The 26396-nt window shown below is 40.0% G+C and overlaps 1 protein-coding gene across 1 annotated transcript in view; it reads left to right on the top strand.

Annotated features, from left to right (window-relative positions):
- The window catches only part of Atrn (attractin), a 108655-nt gene that overhangs the window by 62158 nt on the left and 20101 nt on the right, over positions 1-26396 (top strand). The window contains exons 12-24 of the mRNA XM_048348885.1: positions 2805-3025; positions 5474-5595; positions 7540-7678; positions 9750-9940; positions 12455-12674; positions 14021-14206; positions 14619-14852; positions 16029-16166; positions 17265-17358; positions 19954-20006; positions 21043-21137; positions 24409-24487; positions 25092-25249. Coding sequence (XP_048204842.1) covers positions 2805-3025; positions 5474-5595; positions 7540-7678; positions 9750-9940; positions 12455-12674; positions 14021-14206; positions 14619-14852; positions 16029-16166; positions 17265-17358; positions 19954-20006; positions 21043-21137; positions 24409-24487; positions 25092-25249 — 1930 coding nt within the window. The remainder of the gene's footprint in view (positions 1-2804; positions 3026-5473; positions 5596-7539; positions 7679-9749; positions 9941-12454; positions 12675-14020; positions 14207-14618; positions 14853-16028; positions 16167-17264; positions 17359-19953; positions 20007-21042; positions 21138-24408; positions 24488-25091; positions 25250-26396) is intronic.

Genomic DNA, 26396 nt, shown 5'->3' with positions numbered 1-26396 from the left:
GGCTTCTTCACTCTCCTAGAGCCAGCAGGTGATTCAAAATCACTGAGAACACCAACCCTGCTTGGAGGAGTGAGATTACTTGGTTTAAGCAACAAACTGACTAGTTGAATCTAGCTTGTTTCATGTGATATAGTGGGATTAAAAGTGAAACAGGGCCCAGCATGGTAGTCCATCTGTAACCCTAGCTACTCAAGAGGCAGGGTTCACATTTGGCAGTGAAATCCTGAAAAAAGTTTGTGAGGCACTATCTCAACCAATTAACTGAGCACAGTGTGTATTTCTTTTATCCCAGCTATGAGATAATAAGAGGATTGCAATCCATACTAGTCTGGGCATACATCCAAGACCATATTTCCTAGATAAATAAAGCAACAAGAGTTGTGAGTATAACTTAAGTGGTAAAGCACTTCCCTATGAGCACACCATGAGTTCAGCCTTGACTATCAACCAAAAATAAAAAAGAAACTTGGTATTCAGGGTTTGTTTTCTTTGTTACTAAAATATGCAGTTTTTAGATACAGTATTGAATATGTGAAAAGCCACATAATATATATGCTTTAATTAGTCCTCTGTTGATTTGGGGAAAATTGAGGCATTACACAACTGAATCACTTAATTCCTCATTGTAGATTAGTATTGCAGATTTTAAGATCTGGGAGTTGGAAGAGATCCGAGAAATCTGCTCCAAACTCCCAGTTAATGCAAGAATCCCCTTTACCCCTGTGCAGGGTCGGTAGACATGCCTAGTAAGGACACACCTTTAAACATATGTAGGAATGGAAAACTCACCTGAGAAGGAAGCTCCTTTCCATCCCTTCAGATATTTATTTATTTTTTAATTAAATTTTATTGACAAAGTGATGTACAGAGGGGGTACAGTTACATAGTAAGGTAGTGAGTACATTTCTTGTCTTATTTGTTACATCCTCCCTCATTTTTTCTTTCCCTTCCCTAGTTCAGATAAGCATATACATAATATCATACAGTGCTTTCAGATATTTAAATATAGTATTAAGGGCTGGGGATATAGCCTAGTGGCAAGAGTGCCTGCCTCGGATACACGAGGCCCTAGGTTCGATTCCCCAGCACCACATATACAGAAAACGGCCAGAAGCGGCGCTGTGGCTCAAGTGGCAGAGTGCTAGCCTTGAGCGGGAAGAAGCCAGGGACAGTGCTCAGGCCCTGAGTCCAAGGCCCAGAACTGGCCAAAAAAAAAAAATATATATATAGTATTAACTCTTCTGTTTGTACAACCACCAACCAAGCCTTTCTTCAGATCTAATTTGGCACAGGCCTAGTAGGATTGAAGATAGGCCATTGAAGCACAGAGGCATCATATATGTCAGATATGGCCCTGAACACTCTGTGGTACAAAGGATAATCTCTTTTATGAACTTTGTTAGCCTTGTTAAGAATTTTCTTCTTCTTCCCCCCCCCTTTGGTAGTGGGGCTTGAATTCTGGGCCTGGATGTTGTCCCTGAGCTCTTGAGCTAAGGCTAGTGCTCAGCCACTTGAGCTACAGCGCCACTTTGGTTTTCTGGTGGATAATTGGAGATAAAGAGTCTCATGGACTTTCTTTCCAGGCTGGCTTTGAACTTCGATCCTTAGATATCAGCCTTCTGAGTAGCTCGATTATAGGCGCAAGCCACTGGCACCGGCTTTTGTTAAGAATTTTGAGAATAACATTTTTAAAAATTTTTCAGAAAGGGCTGTTGGCATGGCTCAGCAGGGTCTGCTTAGCAAAGTAGTGCCTTCCAACCCTCCTCCCCCCAATAAGAAAAAAAATCCCTCAAGTTATTATTGCAGTTACTTTTGATTATATTTAGTTCTGTATATATGGAGGCACTGATGTCAGTTTTTCATTTAATTATTTAGACAAGCTTTAAAAAGTTTCCTAAGTATATAATATTGCAAGTCTTTTTCTCCTCAGTCTAGTACACGGGATCCTGAGGGGTTTTTTTATTGATTTTTTTCCATTCCTTTGCATACTTTGCAATATTTTGTTAGAAACTAAACATTTAAAACAATGTAAGGGCTAGGTATGGTGTTATAGGCCTTACGGCTATGTAGGAGGCACAGTTTGGAGGATCTCAGTGTGAGGCTGACCCAGCAAAAATTGCAAGACCCTACTTAGAGCATTCCCTAACAAGTTCATGACCCTGAGTTCAAACTTTAATACAGCAATAAGTTAATATTTTATAATAAGTCTGGATTCTGATTGCCTCTCCAGCACCACTGGGATTGTTATTCACTATGTCTTACAGGCTGTAATTCCATAGGTTCTGCCACTACTGATTTCTGTGCTTGTTTATTTTTGTTTCTAACTTAAAGCCTGACTTCCTGTGGATTACCCCTAGATCGTTGTAGCTTAGTGTTCAGCTAGTAGCCAGCTCAAAAGCTGGTGGTTTTGCTCAAAAGCTTCAATCAGTAAAGGATTCCAATATTTGCTGATGGGAGTGTTTGTAATTTGTGGAATGTACTTAAAATTCTGTAAGTTTATACAATTTGCCTTGGCTTTTACTTTTTGTATCTTCAGTGACTCATATTTCTCCAAGTAAGGGAAGGTAGTTAGGGCTTCTCTGCTATCTTCGAAGCATTCTTGAAGTCTTACATAAATACATATGACCACAAATCAGGATGAAAGATGGAATTTGAGAAGAATAAGAATGATTTTTGAGACCTTGAAAGATAAATTTTGAGGACATGTGATATGTAAAATTTGTATGAAGATTGACTGCAAAAATATATCACATATTTGTTATATAAATTCTCAGTAAATTCCCTCCCTCTTTTTTCCCTTTTAGCACCATGTATGTGTTTGGTGGTTTCAACAGTCTTCTCCTCAGTGATATCTTAGTGTTCACCTCGGAGCAGTGTGAAGCACATCGAAGTGAGGCTGCTTGCATAGCAGCAGGACCTGGTGTTCGGTGTGTGTGGGACACAGGGTCAGCTCAGTGTATCTCCTGGGAGTTCACAACTGAAGAACAAGCACAAAAGTTAAAATCAGAATGTTTTTCCAAAAGAAGTACGTTTCTTCTCTACTTAGAATTTGAGATTTTACTTTATTGAATTATGAAAGAACCCAGCATTTGTGTACTTGTATGTTCACCTCATCATCCATAATTATTTTTTAGTAGCTAGTACATCTTTAGGATTGTTTGAAAGTTGGTTTATAGACATATTTACTATGGATGAGAATGCTATTTGCTTCCTGGAAACTGTAAGTGATTGGAAACAAAACTTTGCAGGCATTGTGTAAGTTTTATATATCAACTTCAGAACTATCTACCTTAGTCTGAGATAGTGCTATCCAGTGGAATTTTTTTTTGAGACAAATTCTTGATATGTAACCTAGACCAGCTTTATACTCTTAATTCTCCAATTGCTAGAGCTCTCATAGGTATATGGCACCAGGCCTGGCTATGGCACTTTTTTTGTGCCACTCCCAGGAGCTTAAACTCTAGGCCTGGGTGCTATTCCTGAGTAGTTTTTGTTTTTGTTTTTTGCTTGTTTATGTTTTTATGGGGGGGGTGGATTTTTTTCCCTCAAGGCTAACACTTTCCCACTTGAGCCATAGCTCCATGTCTGGTTTTCTAGTGGTTAATTGGAGATAAGAGTCTCATGGACTTTCCTGCCCAGATTGCTTCCAACCATGATCCTTAGATCTCAACCTCCTGAGTAGCCAGGATTACAACAAGCATGAGCCACCAGCACCTGGCAATGGCCCTTTTTGATGATAGAAATATTATATAGATGCACTGTTCCAGGATGGTAGCTATGGGACTATCAGATAAACTAGAATGTGGCTGGTGTTACTGAGGAATAGAAACTTGTATTTTGTTTAATTTTACTGAAACTACATCATGCTTGTGGTTACCATCTTGGTTCCTGGAGGTCTAAAATTAAGGATAAGATCAGGAGCATCAACCCAGAAAACCAGTAAGTTGTTCTGGTGGATAGAGCTGCTATACTTAAAAAGTATTTTCTTTCTTTCTTTCTTTTTTTTTTTTGGCCAGTCCTGGAGCTTGAACTCAGGGCCTGGGCACTGTCCCTGAGCTTCTTTGGCTCAAGGCTAGCACTTGAGCCACAGCACCACTTCTAGCCTATTCTGTTTACGTGGTACTAAGGAGTGGAACCAGGGCTTCATGCATGCTAGGCAAGCACGCTACCACTAAGCCACATTCCCAGCCCCTTACAAAGTATTTTCTAACTGTACTAGTTGGATACATCACTGATAGTAAAACAGGTAGTTGCTGATGATGAGTAATGGTCTCTGCTTCTAGAAACTCCAAGGTATTCTCTTCATTCTGCTTGTTAAGCTTCTTGTCCTTTTGCTCTGAGTACAGAGCAACATGGTGAAGTTGTATGCAAGAAAGTCTTTAAAAGTAAGAAGAATGTTTATGCAAAATATTTGTAGACATCAGTTAATTTAAAATACATTGACTAAATTTCACAACTAGGATTGGTGTTGAAAGTTATGGTGGACTGTGGGAGCTTTTACTTTGCTGGATGCTCTAATGTAAGCTGCTTAGGAATGTAAATCCTCAATAAAAACCAGACAACTGTCCTCCTGAATCTGTAATTCACTGGTGGAGAATAGAGATTAGCTGAAGCTGGTAGGATTAATACCTGTCTTCTGGGAATGATAAAATCGGTGAAATATTCACCTTTCGGAAAGTTCACTAAAGTGAATTTTAGAAGTCAAAATTAAATTTTACTATCTTGGAAATAATACTGAGGTATCTTAGGTCTTTCAGTATGAACCCATTTGACATCTCATCTTAGATGTTGACTCCCTGTTTCACTCTACTTTCTGAGTGAGCTTGATTCTTTCGATGGTAACCAGGGAAAGAAGAGCAATCTAAGGGGCTGACTGCTGATTCTTTGTGAGGGTGGGCAGTTTGTGCACTCCACTATGTACCACATCCTTGAGATGATTTAACAAATCACAACAGGATTGCAGTTTCTCTTCTAGCAGGTCTGCAGTAACCCAGAAGTTCTGAAACTCATACTCTTGAATTCACATGTTTGTGTACAAAATGCAGTTTGACTAGTGTTTCCTGTAGTATTGTGGTAGTATATTGCTCCTCCCATGACACTACCTCTGCCTGTGCCTAAATTTGACTTGCATTTGTGACTAGGAGAGAGTCTCATTTTTCTCTATTACATTGTTTGGCTCCTCAACACCTCCTGTTGTGTATTCTATTACAAGTTGATTGTTCCTCTATCCTTGGAAGAAAAGTATTCAAAGACCCAGTTTACACATCAGTTGTGTCTCATAGTTGTTAAAAATCATTGTTTCTCATAAATCCCATTATTTTAGCCTGAACATATGAATATATTATCCTTCCATTTTTTACTCTCCACTTTACTTCCCATCAGTGTTATGAGGGTTTTTTTTCTTTTATTAATCTATCTTAGCTTGTGCTTAACCAGAGCTGTCACAATTGATGAGTTTTTCTTCTCTTCATAGCTTTTGAGCATGACAGATGTGACCAACACACAGACTGTTACAGCTGCACAGCCAACACCAATGACTGCCACTGGTGCAATGACCATTGTGTCCCTATGAACCACAGCTGCGCAGAAGGCCAGGTCAGGGGCTGTTACTCAAGCTAAAAAATCATCTTAATTGGGCTTAGGTGTAGGTTGAATGTAGGTAATTGTCCAGAGGGGGTGTGTGTGTGTGTGTGTGTGTGTGTGTCTGTCTGTCTGTCTGTCTGTCTGTCTGTCTTGTCTGTCTGTCCATGTGTGGCCTGCCTTTTCTCCAAGACTTTTCTCTCTAAGCTAGTGAACCTCAAACATCTAGGTCTCAGCCTCTGAATAACTAGGATTATAGGAGTGGGCCATTGGTGTCCAGAGATTTTGTTGTTGCTGTTGCCAGTACTGAGATCTGAACTTGTACTTGTCTGGCTTGCTTAGTGGTGTTCTGTTATTTGAATCATGCCTCCAGCTCCAGAGTTATTTTTAAAATGGGATGTAGACTTCGATTGTATTCTTTTCTAAATATATGCATTCTGATTCTAAGGTTCTTACTATCCAGTAGAATTTTTGTATGGAATTTTAGAAGAAGGTAAGACTTTTATCTAAGGATTTTGTTCCTGAGCGTGGATGTAGCTAAACTAGATGCTGGGTCTGAAGCTTATAATGGTACGCTCACTCCACTTGGGTAAGGTCTGAGGAGAAAATTAGGACCCATATTGAATTGTAGAAATAATAATCTTTGCAAAATCTCTTTGTCTTTTTAATTTTGGGGGGGCAAGGGTTGTGTCACTATATTGCCCAGGCTGGTTTTAAACTTCTGATCCTCCTCAGCCTCCCAGATAACTGAGATTATAGGCATGTGTCACCATGCCCAGCATTCTCCTTATGTTATATCTCAGTTCATTGTAACTTCTGTGGTCTCTATGTATGAATTTTGAATTTTTGGTTAAAAGAGATCAAAGAAGATAAAATGACCCAGCTTTTATAGTTGTAACTTTTTTTTTTTTTTTTGGTCAGTCATGGGGCTTGGACTCAGGGCTTGAGCCCTGACCCTGAGCTTTTCTGCTCAAGGCTAACACACTACCACTTTGAGCTCCACTTCTGGTTTTCTGGTGGTTAGAGATAAGACCCTAACAGACTTTCCTGCCTAGGCTGGCTTTAAAACATGATCCTCAAATTTCAGCCTCCTGAGTAGCCAGGATTACAGGTGTAAGCCACCAGCACCAGGCTCAAGGATTTTTGTTGTGGTGCTTGAACTCAGGGCCTGGGTGCTATCCCTGAGCACTTTTCCCAAAGCTAGTGCTCTACCACTTTGAGCCACAGCACTACTTCCGCTTTTCTAGTGGCTAATTGGAGATGAGCATCTCACAGACTTTCCTGCCTGGGCTGGCTTTGAACCATAATCCTCAGATCTCTGCCTCCTGAGTAGCAGCTAGGATTATAGATGTGAGCCACCAGCACCCAGCTAGTTTCAGCAATTTAATAAGACATTTTTGTCAGTTTAATGTGCTTTTGCTTTTTTTTTTTTTTTTTTTTTTTTTTTTTGCCAGTCCTGGGCCTTGAACTCAGGGCCTGGGCACTGTTCCTGGCTTCTTTTCCTCAAGGCTAGCACTCTGCCACCTGAGCCACAGGGCCACTTCTGGCTGTTTTCTATATATGTGGTGCTGAGGAATCGAACCCAGGGCTTCATGAATACTAGGCGAGCACTCTTGCCACTAGGCCATATTCCCAGCCCCTTAAAATCCAAAACTTTTTAAAAATCAAAAACTTTTAGACCATTGTAGAAGACATTTGAAAATGAGCAATTTCAGCATTCCCATTTTGTAGTCAGCAGATTAAGACAAGATGTTTAAAGGAAGTCTGTTTCCTTACCAGTTAAATGCATGTTCTTGAGCAGAGTATTTCACTGTGGCATTCCTATTGCAGAGCTGCTTTGTCTGCATTTGATTTGTCTCTTTACTTACAATTTGCTTCCCCTTTAAATTTTGTCTTTAGTATCCTACTGTATAAGCTCTCTGAATGTAAGATAAAAATCTTTTGCCCACTGTGTTCTAGATCTCCATTTCCAAATATGAGAAGTGCCCCAAGGATAACCCCATGTACTACTGTAACAAGAAGACCAGCTGCAGGAGCTGTGCTCTGGACCAGAACTGCCAGTGGGAACCTCGGAATCAAGAGTGCATTGCCTTGCCTGGTAGGCCTTGTGGTTTACTTTGTGTGTGGATCCAAAACTTCATCCCACCTCCTCAATATTGTAGAGCATAGATTGAACCCAGTAGAGGGGACCATATGTTTGTTCATTCTCCTGCCCTCTGAACTAAATACAGTTCCTAAATTTTTAATTCCTACTGTCCTTTGAAATGAAGCAAAGCATCATCTAACTACTCTGGAGAATCAAAGGACAGTTTGTCTACATGTCACTGATCTTGCCCCATTGTTTTTCCCTGTGATATAACTCCACAATCTCAGCAGCCAGACTTCAGGACAGATCATAATGAGTATTTCTTATTGGCCAGTGGAATTTGTCATCTGCTTCCTGGGGGGACCTCCTTCTCTCAGGAAGGAGAAGGAAACAAGAGATACTTGCATTAGCAGTGCCTGCTGTGGTAATCTCCAGCCCTGTACTTTATGGTATCCTTAGGTTTGGGGATAAGTATGCTGAGAGCAACAAGATATGACTGAATCCCTATGACTTATTTTCTCACCCATGATGTCCAGGAAAAGGAACTGTGGCTCTCTGCAACATCTGCGGCATGAGCAGGGCATTTGGGCTGGACTTAGCCCCCTTTTGAATATCCTTTAGAAGAATGTGATTCAGTTTGAAGAATTGTTCTTATCTCTTATTCTGTCTCAAACATTAATGTACACCAGAACACTTGAAAAATCATCTTCCTAAAAAACACCTTCCTAGGGGGCTGGGAATATGGCCTAGTGGCAAGAGTGCTTGCCTCGTATACATGAGGCCCTGGGTTCAATTCCCTAGCACCATATATACAGAAAACGGCCTGGTGGCGCTGTGGCTCAAGTGGCAGAGTGCTAGCCTTGAGCAAAAAGAAGCCAGGGACAGTGCTCAGGCCCTGAGTCCAAGCCCCAGGACTGGCCAAAAAAAACACACCTTCTAATACAGATCTGAAGTTGTACTCTAAGGGGCTGGGGATATGGCCTAGTGGCTAGAGTGCTTGCCTCCTGAAGTTGTACTCTAGAGTCTGTATTTTAATTGGTCTCCAATGCCACACTGAAGAAGTCTATCTGCTCTTAAATGATGTCTTTCTCACAATACTTTCTATTGATTTTAATGGCTGTTTTGGATAAAGAATTGATGGTGTCTCCCAGATATTCTGGATCTGGTGGAGCCACTTGTCTCACTTGTTGTCATTTTATGTCCAGGGAGCATGCATAGCTTCTGTTCAGTCCCTTGTGTTTGTTTGTTCAGCATAATATCAGGAGTGGATTGCAAGCTTGCTTTGTATGCTACAGCCTTTTCACTTTTGAGGATCTGTGCACTTATTTGTACCTTCTGCTTGATATGTAAACAATGCAGCAAATATTGCCATATTTGCAGTTTCCTGTTCCACTTCTGATACACTGCTGGCCACTAAGGATTTTAGTATTCTTTTGAATTGTTCTTTAGAAAGAAGTATGGCAATCTAACATTGACAGACACCAAACAGTTTTCCTCAAAGACTAGAAGATTTTCCTCAGAATATGCTTCCCAAGATTCAGGAAAAATATGATTGCTGAACTTTTTTTTTTAATTCATAACTTTTGGGGAGGACTGAAGTATGAATTCAGGACCTTACTCTTGCTCTAGCAGGTACTCTGCCACTTGACATTCCACCATTCAGCCTAACAACATTTTTTTAGTCCTTGTGTTCTGTATTTGGAAATGAGTAAGTAATGTGTCTGATGGTCTTACCAGATCCTAAGGAAGCACCTAAATTTATTTATTTATTTATTTTTGGCCAGTCCTGGGCCTTGGACTCAGGGCCTGAGCACTGTCCCTGGCTTCTTCCCGCTCAAGGATAGCACTCTGCCACCTGAGCCACAGCGCCCCTGCTGGCCGTTTTCCATATATGTGGTGCTGGGGAATCGAACCCAGAACTTCATGTGTAGGAGGCAAGTGCTCTTGCCACTAGGCCATGTTCCCAGCCCCGCACCTAAAATTTGAATCACAAAAATCATTTAGGTGATCAGTAATTTGAGCTAATAGTATAGTACTGTAGTATGATCTCTAAAACACTTTTTTCCCTTCTTCCCACCCAAAGAAAACATCTGTGGCATTGGCTGGCATTTGGTTGGAAATTCATGTTTGAAAATTACAACTGCCAAAGAGAATTACGACAATGCTAAATTGTTCTGTAGGAATCACAATGCCTTTCTGGCTTCCCTCACAACCCAGAAGAAGGTGGAATTTGTCCTTAAACAACTACGAATAATGCAGTCATCACAGAGCATGGTGAGTTAACTAATATCCTCAGACCTGCCAGCCCCTAGCTTGTGTGAGATGTACTGACAAGGGGAAGAATGCAAGTGAACATACCATAATAGCCTATAGAACTACACTCTTCCTTAACACATTCTTCTTTTCTTAAAAATTTAAAATACTAGCTAGTGGCTCACACCTGTAATCCTAGGTACCCAGGAGGCTGAGATCTGAGGATTGTGGTTCAGTGGCAGCCCAGGCAGGAAAGTCTGTGAGACTCTTTATCTCCAATTAACCACCAGAAACCAGAAGTGGTGGTGTGGCTCAAAAAGATAGAGTGCTAGCCTTGAGCTGGAGAGCTCAGGGAGAGCCAAGGCCTTGAGTTCAAGCCCTATGACCAAGAAAAAAAAGAAAAAGAAAAAAGAAAGATACTTTGTACATTTTTATTAGTCCTGTCTATTAAGTTATGCAGTGCATGAATGATGTGTAAGATGCATAGTAATGTACATGCTCTGGTATCACTAGCTGATTATTTCACCTGTTTTAGCTCTAGATTTTTTTTTTTTTTTTTTTGGCCAGTTCTGGGGCTTGGACTCAGGGCCTGAGCACTGTCCCTGGCTTCTTTTTTGCTCAAGGCTAGCACTCTGCCACTTGAGCCACAGTGCCACTTCTGGCCGTTTTCTGTATATGTGGTGCTGGGGAATTGAACCCAGGGCCTCATGTATGCCACTAGGCCATATCCCCAGCCCCTAGCTCTAGATTTTTTGTGTACATGTGTATCAGTACTAGGGCTTAAACTCAGGGCCTTGGTGCTGTCCCTTAGCTTTTTCGCTCAAGACTAGTACTCTATTTTTTTTTTTGGCCAGTCCTGGGCCTTGGACTCAGGGCCTGAGCACCATCCCTGGCTTCTTCCCGCTCAAGGCTAGCACTCTGCCACCTGAGCCACAGCGCCCCTTCTGGCCGTTTTCCATATATGTGGTGCTGGGGAATCGAACCGAGAGCTTCATGTGTAGGAGGCAAGCACTCTTGCCACTAGGCCATATTCCCAGCCCCAAGACTAGTACTCTACTACTTGAGCAATAGCTCCACTTCTGACTTTTTGGTGATAATTAGAGGTAAGATTCCCATGGACTTTCCTGCCTATCCTTAGATCTCAGCCCACTGATAGCTGTAATTACAAGCCTGAGCCACTAGTGCCTGGCTTCTAGATTTTGTTAGCCAGATTAAGATTAGTTGGAGTAAGCTACCTGAATCCCTTATGTTTAAGGTGTTAAACAGTACACAATATGATCCCATTAAGAAATGCACATCTGGGCTGGGAATATGGCCTCCTGGTAGAGTGCCTGCCTCGTATACATGAAGCCCTGGGTTCGATTCCTCAGCACCACATATATAGAAAAAGCCAGAGGTGGTGCTGTGGCTCAAGTGGTAGAGTGTAGAGTACTATCCTTGAGCAAAAAGAAGCCAGGGACGGTGCTCAGGCCCTGAGTTCAAGCCCCAGGACTGGCAAAAAAAAAGAAAGAAAGAAAGAAATGCACATCTATTTGGATTTTACTTGGACAGTCCAGAAGAGACGGTGCCTTCCTGTCAAAGATTTTGAAGCTTGGAAAGGCTCAGGGTCTTTTCCTTTCCAGTCATGTTCTCCGGTGGCATGTAGTTGATAGTCCATAATCACATTTGATCATTCTTAGTCCAAAGTCCAAAAACTCTGATGCTAACTTCCTCATGGAACAAAGTTTTCTGGCAGTGTTGTTTGTGATACAAAGAAATCTAGGCAGCCAGGCACTGGTGGCTCACACCTATACTCCTAGCTACTCAAGAGGCTGAGGTCTGAGGATCATAGTTTGAAGCCAGCCTGGGCAGAAAAGTCCCTGTGAGACTCTTGTCTCCAATTAACTACCAGAAAACCAGAGTGGTGCTGTGGCTCGTGGCCTTGAACCCAAAGAGACTCATGCCCTGAGTTCAAGCCCATGACTGACAAAAAAAAAAGTCATGGAGCATAATTCTTCCTTGCATGTAATCAATATTTTATAAGTATTGTTAAATGACTTCATGTAACAATGGTTATTTTAATTAAGTTTGTGGATAACAATCTTCTTTACAGCATCTTCATAGGATAATAGACATTTGGAATATGGGGCTTGAACTCAGGGCCTGAGCACTGTCCCTGGCTTGTTTTTGCTCAAGGCTAGCACTCTGCCACTTGAGCCACAGAGCCACTTCTGGCTTTTTCTATATATGTGGTGCTGAGGACTCGAACCCAGGGCTTCATGTATATGAGATGAGCACTTTACCACTAGGCCATATTCCTAGCCCCTGGAATATGATTATTGCTTTATTATTTTTCTTTGTAATCTCTCTGAGCTATATTTTTGTCCTTCATAAAATGACCATAATTGAAGGGATGATAGATCTTAAAGTGATATGTCTTGAGTTTACAGAATAAAGAGCTTCTCTTATATCTGTGAGATATACCTCACTTAGTGGTAGAAGTCTATTTTGGTCAAGAAATTGGTGTATTTATAAGTGTGTCTGTTTTACCTGTAGTCCAAGCTCACCTTAACTCCATGGGTTGGCCTTCGGAAGATCAATGTATCCTACTGGTGCTGGGAAGATATGTCTCCATTTACAAATAGTTTACTGCAGTGGATGCCATCTGAGCCCAGCGATGCTGGCTTCTGTGGAATCTTGTCAGAGCCTAGTACTCGGGGATTGAAGGCTGCAACCTGTATCAACCCACTCAATGGCAGCGTCTGTGAAAGGCCTGGTAAGGACATGAGTGGATAAGATACACTGGGAAGCTTTTTGAGAGAGCATGTAGGAGGCATAGTTAAGTTGAGATGTGTTAAATAGTCACGAAAACAGATGGAGTATTATATTTCAAGAATAACCTCAAATTTTAAATGGAGTGGGAAATAATCTGTGCCTCTGACTAGTTTGTCATTCAAAAAAACAACAACACAACAACAAAAATAGCATTACTCAAAGAACCTAGTATTTTAATTAACATGGGGACTGAATGATTTGTTGACTCCAGTAAGTGTTGCGAATTTCTCTGAAAGTCAAGTTTCTTGGTGTTGGCAGAGATATGCTGTGAAAGAAAGAACAAAAAGGAAAATAAAACAAGATTAGAAAAGCAGCGAGCCACTGCAGTGGTAGTATTGAGAAAGCTAATGTCAGCAGTTAGGAAAATGAGGAGTGCAATTCTGTGACAGAAGCCAGAAGCCAACAAGAGCCTTGCCTGTACTGTGGCCAGTACGTTGAATACCTTCTCAGGTTTGCATCTTTTTTTTTTTTTTTCCCAGTCCTGGGCCTTGGGCTCAGGGCCTGAGCACTGTCCCTGGCTTCCTTTTTTGCTCAAGGCTAGCACTCTGCCACTTGAGCCACAGCGCCACTTCTGGCCATTTTCTATATATGTGGTGCTTGGGAAATGAACCCAGGGCTTTATGTATACAAGGCTAGCTCTCTTGCCATTAGGCCATATCCCCAGCCCCTCAGGGGTGCATCTTGATGGGAATTAAGTTAGGCTCCATGAAGGCAAGCCCCCGGACAGCTTTTGTGACATACGGAAAGGACTCACAGCAACAAGCTGAATTGTAAACTAATTTGGGGAGGCTCAACTCTTTTTATACTGTTTCTAGTTGGAGGAAAGTCCATAAAAAAGATGTATAAATGTCCATAGGGAAACTTTTCAGCCTTTTTGAACCTAAATTCCTAGGTGAATTTAATGAATGCTGTTGTTCCTCTTCCCCCTAAAATTGAAGAGGATTTTAGAAATTCAAGTGGCTTATAAATCCCCTCAAATTGATCCTAGGTCTCCTATAATTCTAAGGGGTTTAAGACTGTATACTTTTTTTGGAAACATTCTTTGTTCTTCAATCTTTGTCCTCAGTGCCTTTTAAAAAGAAAAGTCCATTTCTTCCCCAAGTATATGGCCATACTTGACTCAAGAATACATGATGACTCAAAATCTTTCTGTGTTTTCCTTCATGTAATGAAGTACCTGAGTTGATTCTGTAACAAACGAATATGTTGTAACCCACATTTGAAAATCTCTGACCACAGCTGATATAATGTCACTCTGAAAGTATCCCTCTTGGGTTTAATTCCCAGCCAACCACAGTGCCAAGCAGTGCCGAACGCCATGTGCCCTGCGGACAGCATGTGGAGAATGCACCAGCAGCAGCTCCGAGTGCATGTGGTGTAGCAACATGAAGCAATGTGTGGACTCCAATGCCTACGTGGCTTCCTTCCCTTTCGGCCAGTGTATGGAGTGGTATACAATGAGCAGCTGCCCTCGTAAGTTAACAAGAAGCCCAGACATTCATGACTTCCCTGTATAGGAGCAGCAAGTGCTTGTCATGGGTAATGATCTCAGCCCGTGAATATTTGATGGACGTACTGGATTTGCTCTTCTGTTCAACTCTGTCCCGAAGCTGTGTTAAGCTAGGTTTGCTTGATGACAGACTGCACACATAATCAGACAAATTTAAATAAATCTAGGATAGATAACAGAGTAGGAGAAGGGGTATCTGTTATATTTTGCACAAAATATTAGCCTCTTTAAGCTCATTATCTCTTTTAAATGGTCACTATAGAGTAGTAATTTTGAATCACAGACGTTAGTCTGTTAAAGAAAAGGTAATTTAAACATAATAAATTCAAATCTACCCATGATAGTAAATTGCAACTTGTGTGTTTTTTTTTATAGCTGAAAATTGTTCAGGCTATTGTACTTGCAGTCATTGCTTAGAGCAGCCAGGCTGTGGCTGGTGTACTGATCCTAGCAATACTGGGAAAGGGAAGTGCATCGAAGGCTCTTATAAAGGACCAGTAAAGATACCTTCACAGGCCTCTAGTGGAAATGCCTATCCACAGCCCCTTCTGAATTCCAGCATGTGTCTAGAGGACAGCAGATACAACTGGTCTTTCATCCATTGTCCAGGTAAGATGCCTGTGTGGCTACTACCAGTTTATGAAGAATAAAACTTGAAAGCTATATTAGTTACCATAGATTTTCTTTATGAAAAAAATGTGACATCATTTTAGGAAGAATAATTTCATGTGAAAAATATTTTAATATCAATAAAACATTGAGCTCTCTATGTGAGTTATTTTAAGATTTTTTTTTCTTAGACTAGGATACAAACTCGGTATCTTATCCTTTTGCTCATTGTCTGGCACTCTACCACCTTAATCTTGCCCTTAATCCCAATCTTACTAATTTTTATTAAAAACAATATATATTCTTTATGAAAGATATTACAGGTGTATAGAAAATAAGAACTGAATCCTAGCTACTCGGAGACTGAGATCTGAAGGATCTAAGTTCAAAGCCAGCCCAAGAAAGAAAGTCGAGGAAAATCCATCTTCAATTTACTGGTAAAATACCAGGCTGGAGACTTAACAAATTCGATGGTTTTTATCAGGTTGAGAAAGTTTCTTTCTTTCTTTTTTTTTTTAATACTGAGATTTTAACTCAGACTTTCTTATTTGCTAAACAGGTGCTCTACTGCTTGAGCTATACCTATAGGCTCCTATAGGCTCTTTATCTGTGATATTATTCATTTATTTGTTTACTTATTTGTTTTTCTGACAGTCCTGCAGCTTGAACTCAGGGCCTGGACACTGTTCCTGAGATAGTGTTTCTTTTTTTGCCAGTCCTAGGGCTTGAACTCGGCCTGGGCACTGTCCTTGAGCTTCTTTTGCTCAAGGCTAGTACTCTACCACTTGAGCCACAGTGCCACTTCTGGCTTTTTTTCTGTTTATGTGGTACTGAGGAATCAAACCCAGGGCTTCATGCATGCTAGGCAAGCACTCTACTACTAAGCCACATTCCTAGCCCTCAAATTCATTTTTTTTAATGAGCCTCTTTTGATGATTTTTTTAAAGATGAATCTCACTTTGCTAACCTTAAACTCCTGGGTTGGGTTTAAGCAGTCCTGCCTCTAGCCTCCAAAGTAATTGGGACTTTAGTCCTGCACCGCCATGCCTGCCTAGTGTTGATGATTTTATATTTAGGGGCAATAACAAACGTAGGAATAGATGCAAATAAATCTTGTCAAACTTATTCCATTTACTTCTGCTCTGGAGAGGCTCCTTAAAATTTTATTCCTTTCAGCTTGCCAGTGTAATGGCCATAGCAAATGCATCAACCAGAGTATCTGTGAGAAGTGTGAGAACCTGACCACGGGCAAGCACTGTGAGACCTGCATATCTGGCTTCTATGGTGATCCTACCAATGGAGGCAAATGTCAACGTAAGTCATATGGGTTAGGTTCACTGATTGTGCCAGGTGGAACATATACTTCTATTAGAGTTGAATATCTGGAAGGAAGAGAGAAAGCTACTTGGTTCTGGATGTTGTATTTCTGATTGAGTCATCTTGTCAGGAGTTCAGCTAAGCTGGGAGTTGATCCTTTGGATGTGGGAGCAGCTGGTTAAAGCAGCAAATCAACAGTGAAAGAGTTAAGCAGTGGTATAAACAAGAGAAAGAGCCAAGTCCCCCCTTCTCCCTCATGGAACAGTACACCAAAGAGAGAAGGAGAACAGTTGTGGGTAGGAACATCTCATCATGGAGGAGCCTGACATGCAGAGAGGTAAAGAAGGAAGTCCCAGAAGTGGGAAGACAGTATCTTCAGAGTTTCCCTCGTTCCCACAAAGAGGCCCTCAGCTCAGGATTGAAGGTACATGTGCAGTGTGACTGACTGGGGGCCAGCTTCCTTACCTCAGCTCCTTGACTCCTTGAGAGACTGCAGCACCTAGCTGTGTCCAAGTCTGCTATGGGAGGGCAGCTGTGTGTGACCCCCAGTGCCAGCAGTCAGAAATGAGATGAGGGTGACAAGTGCTGGAAGGGCTTTGGAAATGCCTTGTTTCTGAGTGTGTGTGTGTGTGTGTGTGTGTGTGTGTGTGTGTGTGTGTGTGTTTCAAAATGCTGCTCTTGTGGAAAAAAAATGCTGCTTGGCTGAGGTGGAAGGCATCCCAACCAACTTCCTCCCAGATATAGTCCCCACTCAGAGCAGGGACCCAGTACCTGGCATACTAGAGATGCTTTGTAAATATTTATTGAATAAAAGAAAGAAGATAATACTGGAAGAAAAAAAAAGTTCTCAAAATGAAAATGGCAATTGTTTCAGGTAGCATCAGGGACCAGCTTCTTTTCCTCCTATCCTTTGGCCTTGGGTCTTTTAATGTTACTTTTACATTGTTAGAGATAAATTTAGCTGAAAAAAATCATGACTCTTATGAACTGTTTTAGTTTTAGTGTATCTTTTCTAGAAAAGACAAAGAGAAAAAGCTCTGATCCTAATAATCTAAACCCATTGTGACCTGCTTCTTCACCTTTGCTTTTTCCCAGCATGCAAGTGCAATGGGCATGCATCACTGTGTAACACCAACACGGGCAAGTGCTTCTGCACCACCAAGGGTGTCAAGGGGGATGAATGCCAGCTGTGAGTACCACATTCTACCACGAGGGAAGTCAGGGGCCTCAACCCTGAAAGCTACCCTTTCCCTGTGAGACCTCTGGGTTCATTCATTTGAAACTATGCCCATCCTGCTTCACATAGACCCAACTTCTAAACTGAGGAGTCATTAACAACCATTCTTTAATGGATATTTCATTCACTTTAATATATATCTGATGCTAAACATTTCCTAGCTTGCTAATTTGGGTTAGTCATTTAACTTCAGCACCTACTCAAAATTTTCATGCTAGGGGGATGCATTCTTTTGAGTTAGAAGAGCCTGGTATGGATATTTACTTAGCATTTTGGTTTTCTAGTAGTAGAAATTATCTTCTTGCCTTTAACCCATCCATTCATGTTCTGGCCCTCTTTGGTGAAATGTATTTAATGACTCATCTATAAGGGGGCAGTCTCAGCAAAGACAGACAGAGTTTCAGACCTGGCTTTGCCTCCATTAAGCTTCCATTTCCCCATCTATCAACAAAGGCCTTGCAATAATTATTTTTAGTATCTTGGTTATCTGGCACAAGAGAGATTATCCCCCAGTTTATATATACCACTCTTCCTTACTGGAAAACTTACTGAAATATGTACATTGAGGTTTTTTCTTCTCTCAAGAAGCTTAAAACAGAACAAGTAGATGTGGACACATTAAGTTATATCAGAAGATTTCATTATTTGTAAATTTTGTCTTAAAGAACAATAGTGGATCAACTGTGGCAGTACACTAATCTCAGCTGTTTGGGAGATGAATATAAAAGGATCTCAGTTCAAGTCCAGCCTATACAAAAAAAAGTGAGATTTTATCTCAAGAAATAAGATGGACATGGTGGCTCACACCTGTAATCTGAACTATGCAGGAGATGGAGGAAGATTACTGTCCAAGAAAGGAATGGAAGTCTGTCTGGAAAAGGAACTAAAACAGCTGGGAGCGTGGCATAAGTGGTAGAGCACTTGAGGTTCTGAGTCCAGAAACAGTACCACCAAAAATTAAATAAAAAGAACAGTAGTAATCCATCAGCAATTTTGAGTCATTTTTAGTATGATTTAGCAGAGAATTGATCTCTGTATACTTTACAGTTTACATCAATGTATATAGTTACTAGTTTCATGCTACCCTAAAGCCAATATATGAAAAAAAACTAACCAAGATTAAGTGTAATTTTTTTATTCAGACTCCTTTAAACAGAAAAACATGATAGAGCAAAATTAATCACTTATTTAGAGACACAACAAAGACATGAAGTGTGGCATCCAATGAAATTCAATTTTCCAAAAGATTGTGACTATGGCAAGTGCCAGTTATCACTTGGACTATTTGTCTCTAACTTACTAGGTTTTAGCATTACCTAAGCTCTCTTTCTTTTCATTTGCTTGGTAGCTAGTATGCTTGCCTAAGTAGCTCTGTCACTAATGATGATGTTTGTAGATGACATCTATGGAGGGAAATTAATCTTTTTTTTTTTTTTTCTGGGTGTAATAGCAGACACCTGTAACCCCAGCATTCAAGGCGCCTGGGATTACATTCCAGGCAAGAGTATGAAGAGTTAAAGGATAGTCTGGGCTGCATAGCAAGACCCTGTCTCAAAGAAAAAAAAATTTTTTTTTTCCAGTCCTGGGCCTTGGACTCAGGGCCTGAGCACTATCTCTGGCTTCTTTTTGCTCAAGGCTAGCACTCTGCCTCTTGAACCACAGCGCCACTTCTGGCCATTTTCTGTATATGTGGTGCTGGGGAATCGAACCTAGGGCTTCAAGTATACGAGGCAAGCGCTCTTGCCACTAGGCCATATCCCCAGCCCTCAAAGAAATTTTTTGAAATAATAATTCTTTTTAGATAAAATGAATTTTTTTCTTTGAAGTGGTATACAGTTGCTGAAGCATTTTGGGGTGGATTTTTCTTAAAGTGGTTGTTGGTATTTAGTTTTTGCTTGCTTGTATTAAAGGGAGAGCAGGAAAGTAAAGAGAAATATTTTTAAAATGCTTAATTGCACTTTTAGGATGTATAGTCTACACAATGTGTTTTTCATTGTAATAAGTAGGGTCTATCCTTATTATACATGATCTCGTTTTGGCAAATTTTAGCCATTTTTTTTGATGTATTAATAGTGTGAGTTCCTTGGCAGTCAGCAGGAAAATTTATAAAAACTCCTACTGGTCCAGCAATTCTGAATAATGAAGAAAGTAATTATCATGATTCAAAACCAATTCCCTCCTTCCCTCTCCCTTTCTCCCTTCCCCCCTCCCTCTCTCCTTCTCTTCCTTTCTCTTTCCCATTCTTTGAGTTTAAACTCAGGATATTGCACTTGGTAGATAAGCACTCTACCACTTGAGCCACACCCCTAGCCTATGATTCACAACGTTGTAGTTTATACAAAAGGATCTGCTTGACTTTAAAAGTGTAGATTCATGTTGGAATTATGGTTCCATGGTAGATTATAGATTCAAGCTAGAATTGTGTTTCCATGTTAGAATACCTGAACACCTAGCAAGCACAAGACTTTCAGTTCAAACTCCAGTCCCCATATATATATTCTATTTTTAAAGGCAATAGAAAATAATCTCATTTTTTTCCTCTCCTAGATGTGAAGTAGAAAATCGATACCAAGGAAACCCTCTCAAAGGAACATGTTATTGTGAGTGTTTTTGTGATTCTTATTTCTAGAAAAAGAATAGTTCAGCAAAAACTCCATTTTCTTTAATATGGTTTGAGAATGGTAAGTATTTGTAGCAACTACTCATAAAAGTATCCCAGCTTGAAGGGCTTACCTGTGAACACTGTTTTCAGCTGTTTTAATTGTGGCTGTTCCTTATGGTAGCATGCTGGGGCTCAGATAGCAAGTGTCAATACAACCCCTGACTTTCCTTAACTTAAGTTCTTGAGAAGCCTTGCTTCATTTGCCATACCTGATTAAAGTTATTGTTTTATATTACAGGATGTAGATAAAAAAGCACTTCTTAAAATTCAGGCAAAGTTTCATCATTCTCTCTGGAGCTAATTTGTATTAGAATAAATATATAAAATAAAATACCAGTAATTATTCTTGGAAAGTGCATCTGGCAAGTTGACTAGCTCTTTATGGGTAAATGTATTTTCTGTCTTATGAGAGTCCACTTAGAAGATCATATTATGGAGCCAGAGAAAAAGGAGTTAATTTTTGGCATCTCTAGTCTAGTTCTATACCTGTTGTATTGGATTGAGTACAGTGGACTTGAACATTAAGTTGTGCCAATTTGAGACAGGAAGCTCTTTTTTAAGCTCTATCATGCTAGTTTGTGAGTATCACATTATGCTTTCTGGATAGTATAACAAACATTCCTTGTCCTAGACCTTGAATCAACCACTATTCCTTAAGGTCTTGTTTCTGTTATACTATTAATTGTTTATCCTTGGATCCTTAAGCCAAACCTAGCAATATATAGGTTAATATATATTTGTAGGAGAGTTGCATTGGAGCCCAAATCTCAAACATTGTCATGATATGAAGAGGGTTTGGTGAGTAACACAAATTATAAAACTGAGGAACTGGTGTCTTTTGAAAAACTGGAGTATAAGTGAGTCAGAATTCTTTCCTAACTATTAAGTTTATGAGAAAGCAATCTATACTTCCAGAGGCCTGATCTGTTTTGTTTTATACCAGTTTTTAAGTATGTATATCTTTCTTTCCATAGATACACTTCTTATTGACTATCAGTTCACTTTTAGCCTGTCCCAGGAAGATGACCGTTATTACACAGCCATCAATTTTGTGGCTACTCCTGATGAAGTAAGATTTTTTTAACTTCCATATAGTTTTGAATTTGTATGGATTATTTCCTTGATTATCATGGATAGAAGTACTACCTTAGCAGTGGACTCACGATAGAGTCTCAGAATACTCTGGAGAGGTGCAGGAAAGAAATACTAGTCTTATGTTTTTATCTTCTTTCCATCCCAAAGGCAAGAACAGTGTTAAAGGATTTATTAAGGGGCTGGGAATATGGCCTAGTGGCAAGAGTGCTTGCTTCCTACACATGAAGCCCTGAGTTTGATTCCCCAGCACCACATATATAGAAAATGGCCAGAAGTGGTGCTGTGGCTCAAACGGCAGAGGGCTTAGCCTTGAGCAAAAAGAAGCCAGGGACAGTGCTCAGACCCTGAGTCTATGGCCTAGGAATGGCAAAAAAAAAAAAAAAAAATATCAAGATCTGAACACTGACATTGACTCTACGTACTTTGTCGGTTCATCATTGCCTATACAGGAGCTCCATCAGCAATGCACAGAGAGCAAATGTTAGAGCCCAGATTTATTCTCTCAAAATAGACCCAACATTTAAAACTTGCTTACAAAGGCAAGACACAATAGCTCAGTCCTGTACTCCTAGCCAGTCAGGAGGTAGATATTGGGAGAATGCTGGTTGGAGGCCAGCTAGGCAAAAAGTTCATGAGGCCCCTATCTCAACCAGTAAGAAGTTGGGTTGAGGTATATGCTTATTATCCTAGCTACATAAGAACCATAAATAGGAAGACTGCAATCCAGGCTGGCTCCAGGCATAAGTGTGAAACTGTATTTGAAAAATAACAAAACAAAAAGGGCTTAAAGGCTGGGCAGGTTCACACCTATAATCATAGCTACTCCGGCCGAGATCTGAGGATTGCAGTTGAAAGCCAGCCTGTGCAGGAAAGTCTGTGAGACTCTTTATCTCCAATTAGCCACCAAAAAACTGGAAGTGGAGTAATGGCTCAAAGTGATAGAGTGCTAGCCTCAAGCAAGATACAGTTCAAGGTCAGTACCCAGGCCCTGAAAAATACAAAAACAAAAAATAGGGCTTACAGCATGATTCATGTTGTAGTGTGCCTACCTGGCAAGTGCAAGATTCTATGTACAAACCACAGTACTACCAAAAAAAAAAAAAAAAGAAGAAGAAGAAAAATTACCCACAAAAGAAATTGCTGACTGATACAAGCATAATAGGACAGCAAGGAAGATGGTAGAGGTGACACTTATGTTCCTAGGAGAAAATTTCTAGCTTCATCAAGAGGCAAAATAGCAAAGATTCAATGAGGTCTAAGAAGTTGAGAAGAAGTTACTGAAGTAGTTAAAAATGGCTATATCTACTCGCAGTGATGAAGCCCAACCTGCCAAAAGGCGTTAACCCACTGGTAGAAAGGAGCCATTTAAAAGCAAAGCATCTAGAACATAATGATACACCTTTACTTTTCTTCTTGGTGCTGAAGATCAAATTCAGAACCTTATTCATGTGAAGCATGAGCACTATTATCAAACTACTCTCTAGCCCAGTTTCCTTAGTGAAATATAAAGTCATTCAGTACCCCTTCCAGTACTGAAGGAAATCTTACTAAACTTGATATTAAGTTATTAAGGAGCCCCTAAATACACTGTCATCAGGGTCTTACTTGCTGTCTTTAGGCTTGCTCGTATCAGCTTCTCGTTATCCTTGTAAGAGAAGCAGAGGTTTTCCTAGTAAATGAGATCACTGTTTTGTAAGAAACTTCAAAACTACATTTTGAAGCTGGGAGCCAGTGGCTCATATCTATAATCCTAGCTATTCAGGAGGGCGAGATCTGAGGATCGCAGTTTGTAACCAGCCCAGGGAGGAAAGTATGAGACTTATCTGCAGTTAATCACAGAAAAAGCCAGAAGTAGCACTGTGGCTCAAGTGGTAGAGTGTTATCCTTGAACAAAAGGAGCTCAGGGACAGTGACCAGGCCAAAAGTTCAAACTCCAGGACCAGCAAAACAAACAAACAAATTACATTTTGAAAATGGATGTTTTCATTGTTGTGGGGTTTTTTTGCTGTGAATACCGAAAACAAAGGAAAGATCTAATTTCCTAGCCTGTTTTATGAATGATTTCAGCATGATTGGATCCATCCATATATAAGAATACCCCATCTGGTTAGTTTGTGAAAATATTTGTTGACTCCAAGAAAGATATTTACTAGTCACGTTTCAGTGAAAACTAAAAATTAATATTCGAATTTATATAGCACATCCAACAATATCTTCTTCCATCTGGCTTAACAGATTTCTCAGAAATAAAATTTTAAGCATTAAAACCCAAGAGTCTAGTTAATGAGACTAGCCCTTTGAATTGCTGTATCTCTAAAGGAAACCAAAGTTTTCAAAGCAAAGAAAGCATAGTCAATCATATCTCTTGAAATAATGTTGGAAATGTTTTTAAGTCATGAATGAATGTAAATTATTTTTAAATTTATTGTATTTTAGCTTTATATGCTTTTGAAATTATTTCCAGTTGGGAGAAAACTTATGGTGTATGAGTTCAGAAGTATATGGGTTTTAAGTTATAAATAAATAAATATTGGGGTACACGGTCAGGTGGCATGTGCCTGTATAATCCTAGCACTTATGAGGCTGAGATAGGAAGATCATGAGTTTGAGACCAAAGTAGGATATATAAAGATCTTACCTCAAAGAGGAGGGAGGGAGGCACTGATCAGCTGTTTTCCTAGTAAATGTGATCCTCATCTTAGAAAACAGCTGCCCAGAGGATCCAGAGGAGTAAAATGTGCTAATGAAGACCTTGTTAAAAGGTACTTTCTCATAAGTTAGGCATTTGATGAATGACTGAATTCCATATACTTTTATAGAAGGAAAATGAAATTTTATCTGGGGTATATTGCTTTTGTTGGGGAAAATTGGCTAGAAGTTTTCATGCTAGCCCTTCTGTAAGCATGAGTTTCTTTTGAGAAATTATAAAATATTCTATAGTTAAGATGATTGCAGGCTGGAAATGTGGCTCAGTGGTAGAGTGCTTGCCTAGTTAAGCATGATGAAGCCCTGGGTTCGATTCCTCAGCACCACATAAACAGAAAAAGCTGGAAGTGGTGCTGTGGCTCTCAAGTGGAAGAGCACTAGCCTTGAGCAAAAAGAAGCCCAGGGACAGTGCTCAGGCCCTGAGTACAAGCCCCAGGACTGACCAAAAAGATTGCTACATAGTAAAATCAATTGTTGCTTTCTTTTAAAATGTGAAAACTATTACAATTAATTTTCTAATTATTTGCAACTATCATCAGCAAAACAGGGATTTGGACATGTTCATCAATGCCTCCAAAAACTTCAACCTTAACATCACCTGGGCTGCCAGCTTCTCAGGTAAAGACACATCTAGTAAAGACTGTGTAGAAGTACTGGATTGTAAAATATAATATCCAGTTTGGGAAAGGAGTTGCTGATGGATGAATTTAAAACCCACCTTTGTCACTAGTTGTAAGACCTTTAGCAGGTATCTTCAACCTCTCTGTAGACTTTAGGGGTATTCATTTGTAACGTTAGCATAACTAGAATTATGTAGATGAAATGAGTTATACCTTCCAATGCCTACTGTGGTTCAGGCTCAGTAGATTGTTAGTCCACCATTCACACCCTTACTGGGACCCCTGCTCTGCTCTCCCATCAGCATCCACATCCATGCTTCAGAGGTGAGAAAACACTATAATGTCTCAGAGTTTATAGAACTGAGAACCTTTTAAGTAAAATGAGGCTTTAGTAGCTACAGAGAACCATACTTTGGCTATCTGACCTAAGACACGTTACTTAATTTCTCAGAACTTGAATTTCCTAAATAAGGATAGTAAAGTGTTGAAGATTAAAAGAGGTTGAACTCTTAAAGGCTATTTCTAGAATATTGTAAGTGAGTGTTCAAGGAATTTATATCCAAAAAAAGGAGTCTTATTTGCATGTTTTTTCTTCCAAATAGCTGGAACCCAGGCTGGAGAAGAGATGCCTGTTGTTTCAAAAACCAACATTAAGGAGTACAAAGATAGCTTCTCTAATGAGAAGTTTGATTTTCGCAACCATCCAAACATTACTTTCTTCGTTTATGTCAGTAATTTCACTTGGCCCATCAAAATTCAGGTAAGAAGTACTTTTTTATCTCTTTCATGCAAAGATGTAGTCTTCATTAATGAACTTAAGTTTACCATTGTATGATTAACTTACAGTGTTGTTTGCCATCATACACTCATGTAAAGGAATACTGGGCACATGAATACTACAAATACTGTACTATAGATCCTATGTTCCATGTGGGTGGAAATTTCTGAGCACTTTCAAAAGCAAGCTGGCATATATCAAATTAGGTAGTTATATGTATATTAATTTCTTCATGAATACTTATGTAAAAAGATTACAAGAATACAAAAGAGCTTCAATTATAGAATGAATACGGTAAGTATAAATGAAACAAGCACATATAACCAGCAAAATGCAAAGTTCAGAAATAGATATAGGAAAAGATCCGAAAAATGTTGTCAGAGTTTAAAGCAGATAGATAAGTGCAATAGTAGGCATGAAGTAGTATGTAAAAGCATAGACCTTGTAGTCTATTAGAGGGGGGTTGATTCTTGGCTTCTGTGTATATCATGGGGCCTCTCCAAGTGGCATATTTTTTGTGCATGTGACTTAAAGAGTAGTTCTAAGAGTTGGTATTGCCTGCTATATGGTTAGCCTGCTCTTTTCCTCTGTTCTCGCAAGGCTAGTATATTCCCTCCTACCTAAGACTTGTGGTCTCAGGTGAGCTTTTTTTTAAATCAGTCGGTCCTGGGGCTTGAACTCTGGGCCTGGGCACTGTAGTGCTCTATCACTTGAGCCACAGCACCACTTCCAGTTTTCTGGTGGTTAATTGGAGATAAGAGTCTCACAGACTTTCCTACCTGGACTGGCTTTGACCAATGATCCTCAGATCTCAGCCTCCTGAGTAGCTAGAATTACAGGCATGAGCCACAGCTCAGGTGAGCTTTTTATAAAAATGTTATCAGAGCCCTGACTCAGTACTTCTTGCTCCATTTCTCGTTTACTCTTGGTGAACATGGAGGTTATGCATATGTGAAACTTGAAGGTCTTGTTCACTTTTAGTCATGGAAGTGTGGTTGCTGAACTTGGACTGTTACTTGATTATTTTTAGAAGAAAGTGGGTACCAACTAACTAGAATGGGCTTAACCCAGTTCTAGTGGTTGTGTCTTCATGCCTTGGATTGTGGCTAAAGATCAGTGAATTCTTTCC

This window comes from Perognathus longimembris, chromosome 6, assembly GCF_023159225.1.
Source record: "Perognathus longimembris pacificus isolate PPM17 chromosome 6, ASM2315922v1, whole genome shotgun sequence".
In the NCBI taxonomy this organism is placed as follows: Eukaryota; Metazoa; Chordata; class Mammalia; order Rodentia; family Heteromyidae; genus Perognathus; species Perognathus longimembris.
Note: the sequence above shows the minus strand (reverse complement) of the source record. Positions and strands in the feature narration are given on the sequence as shown.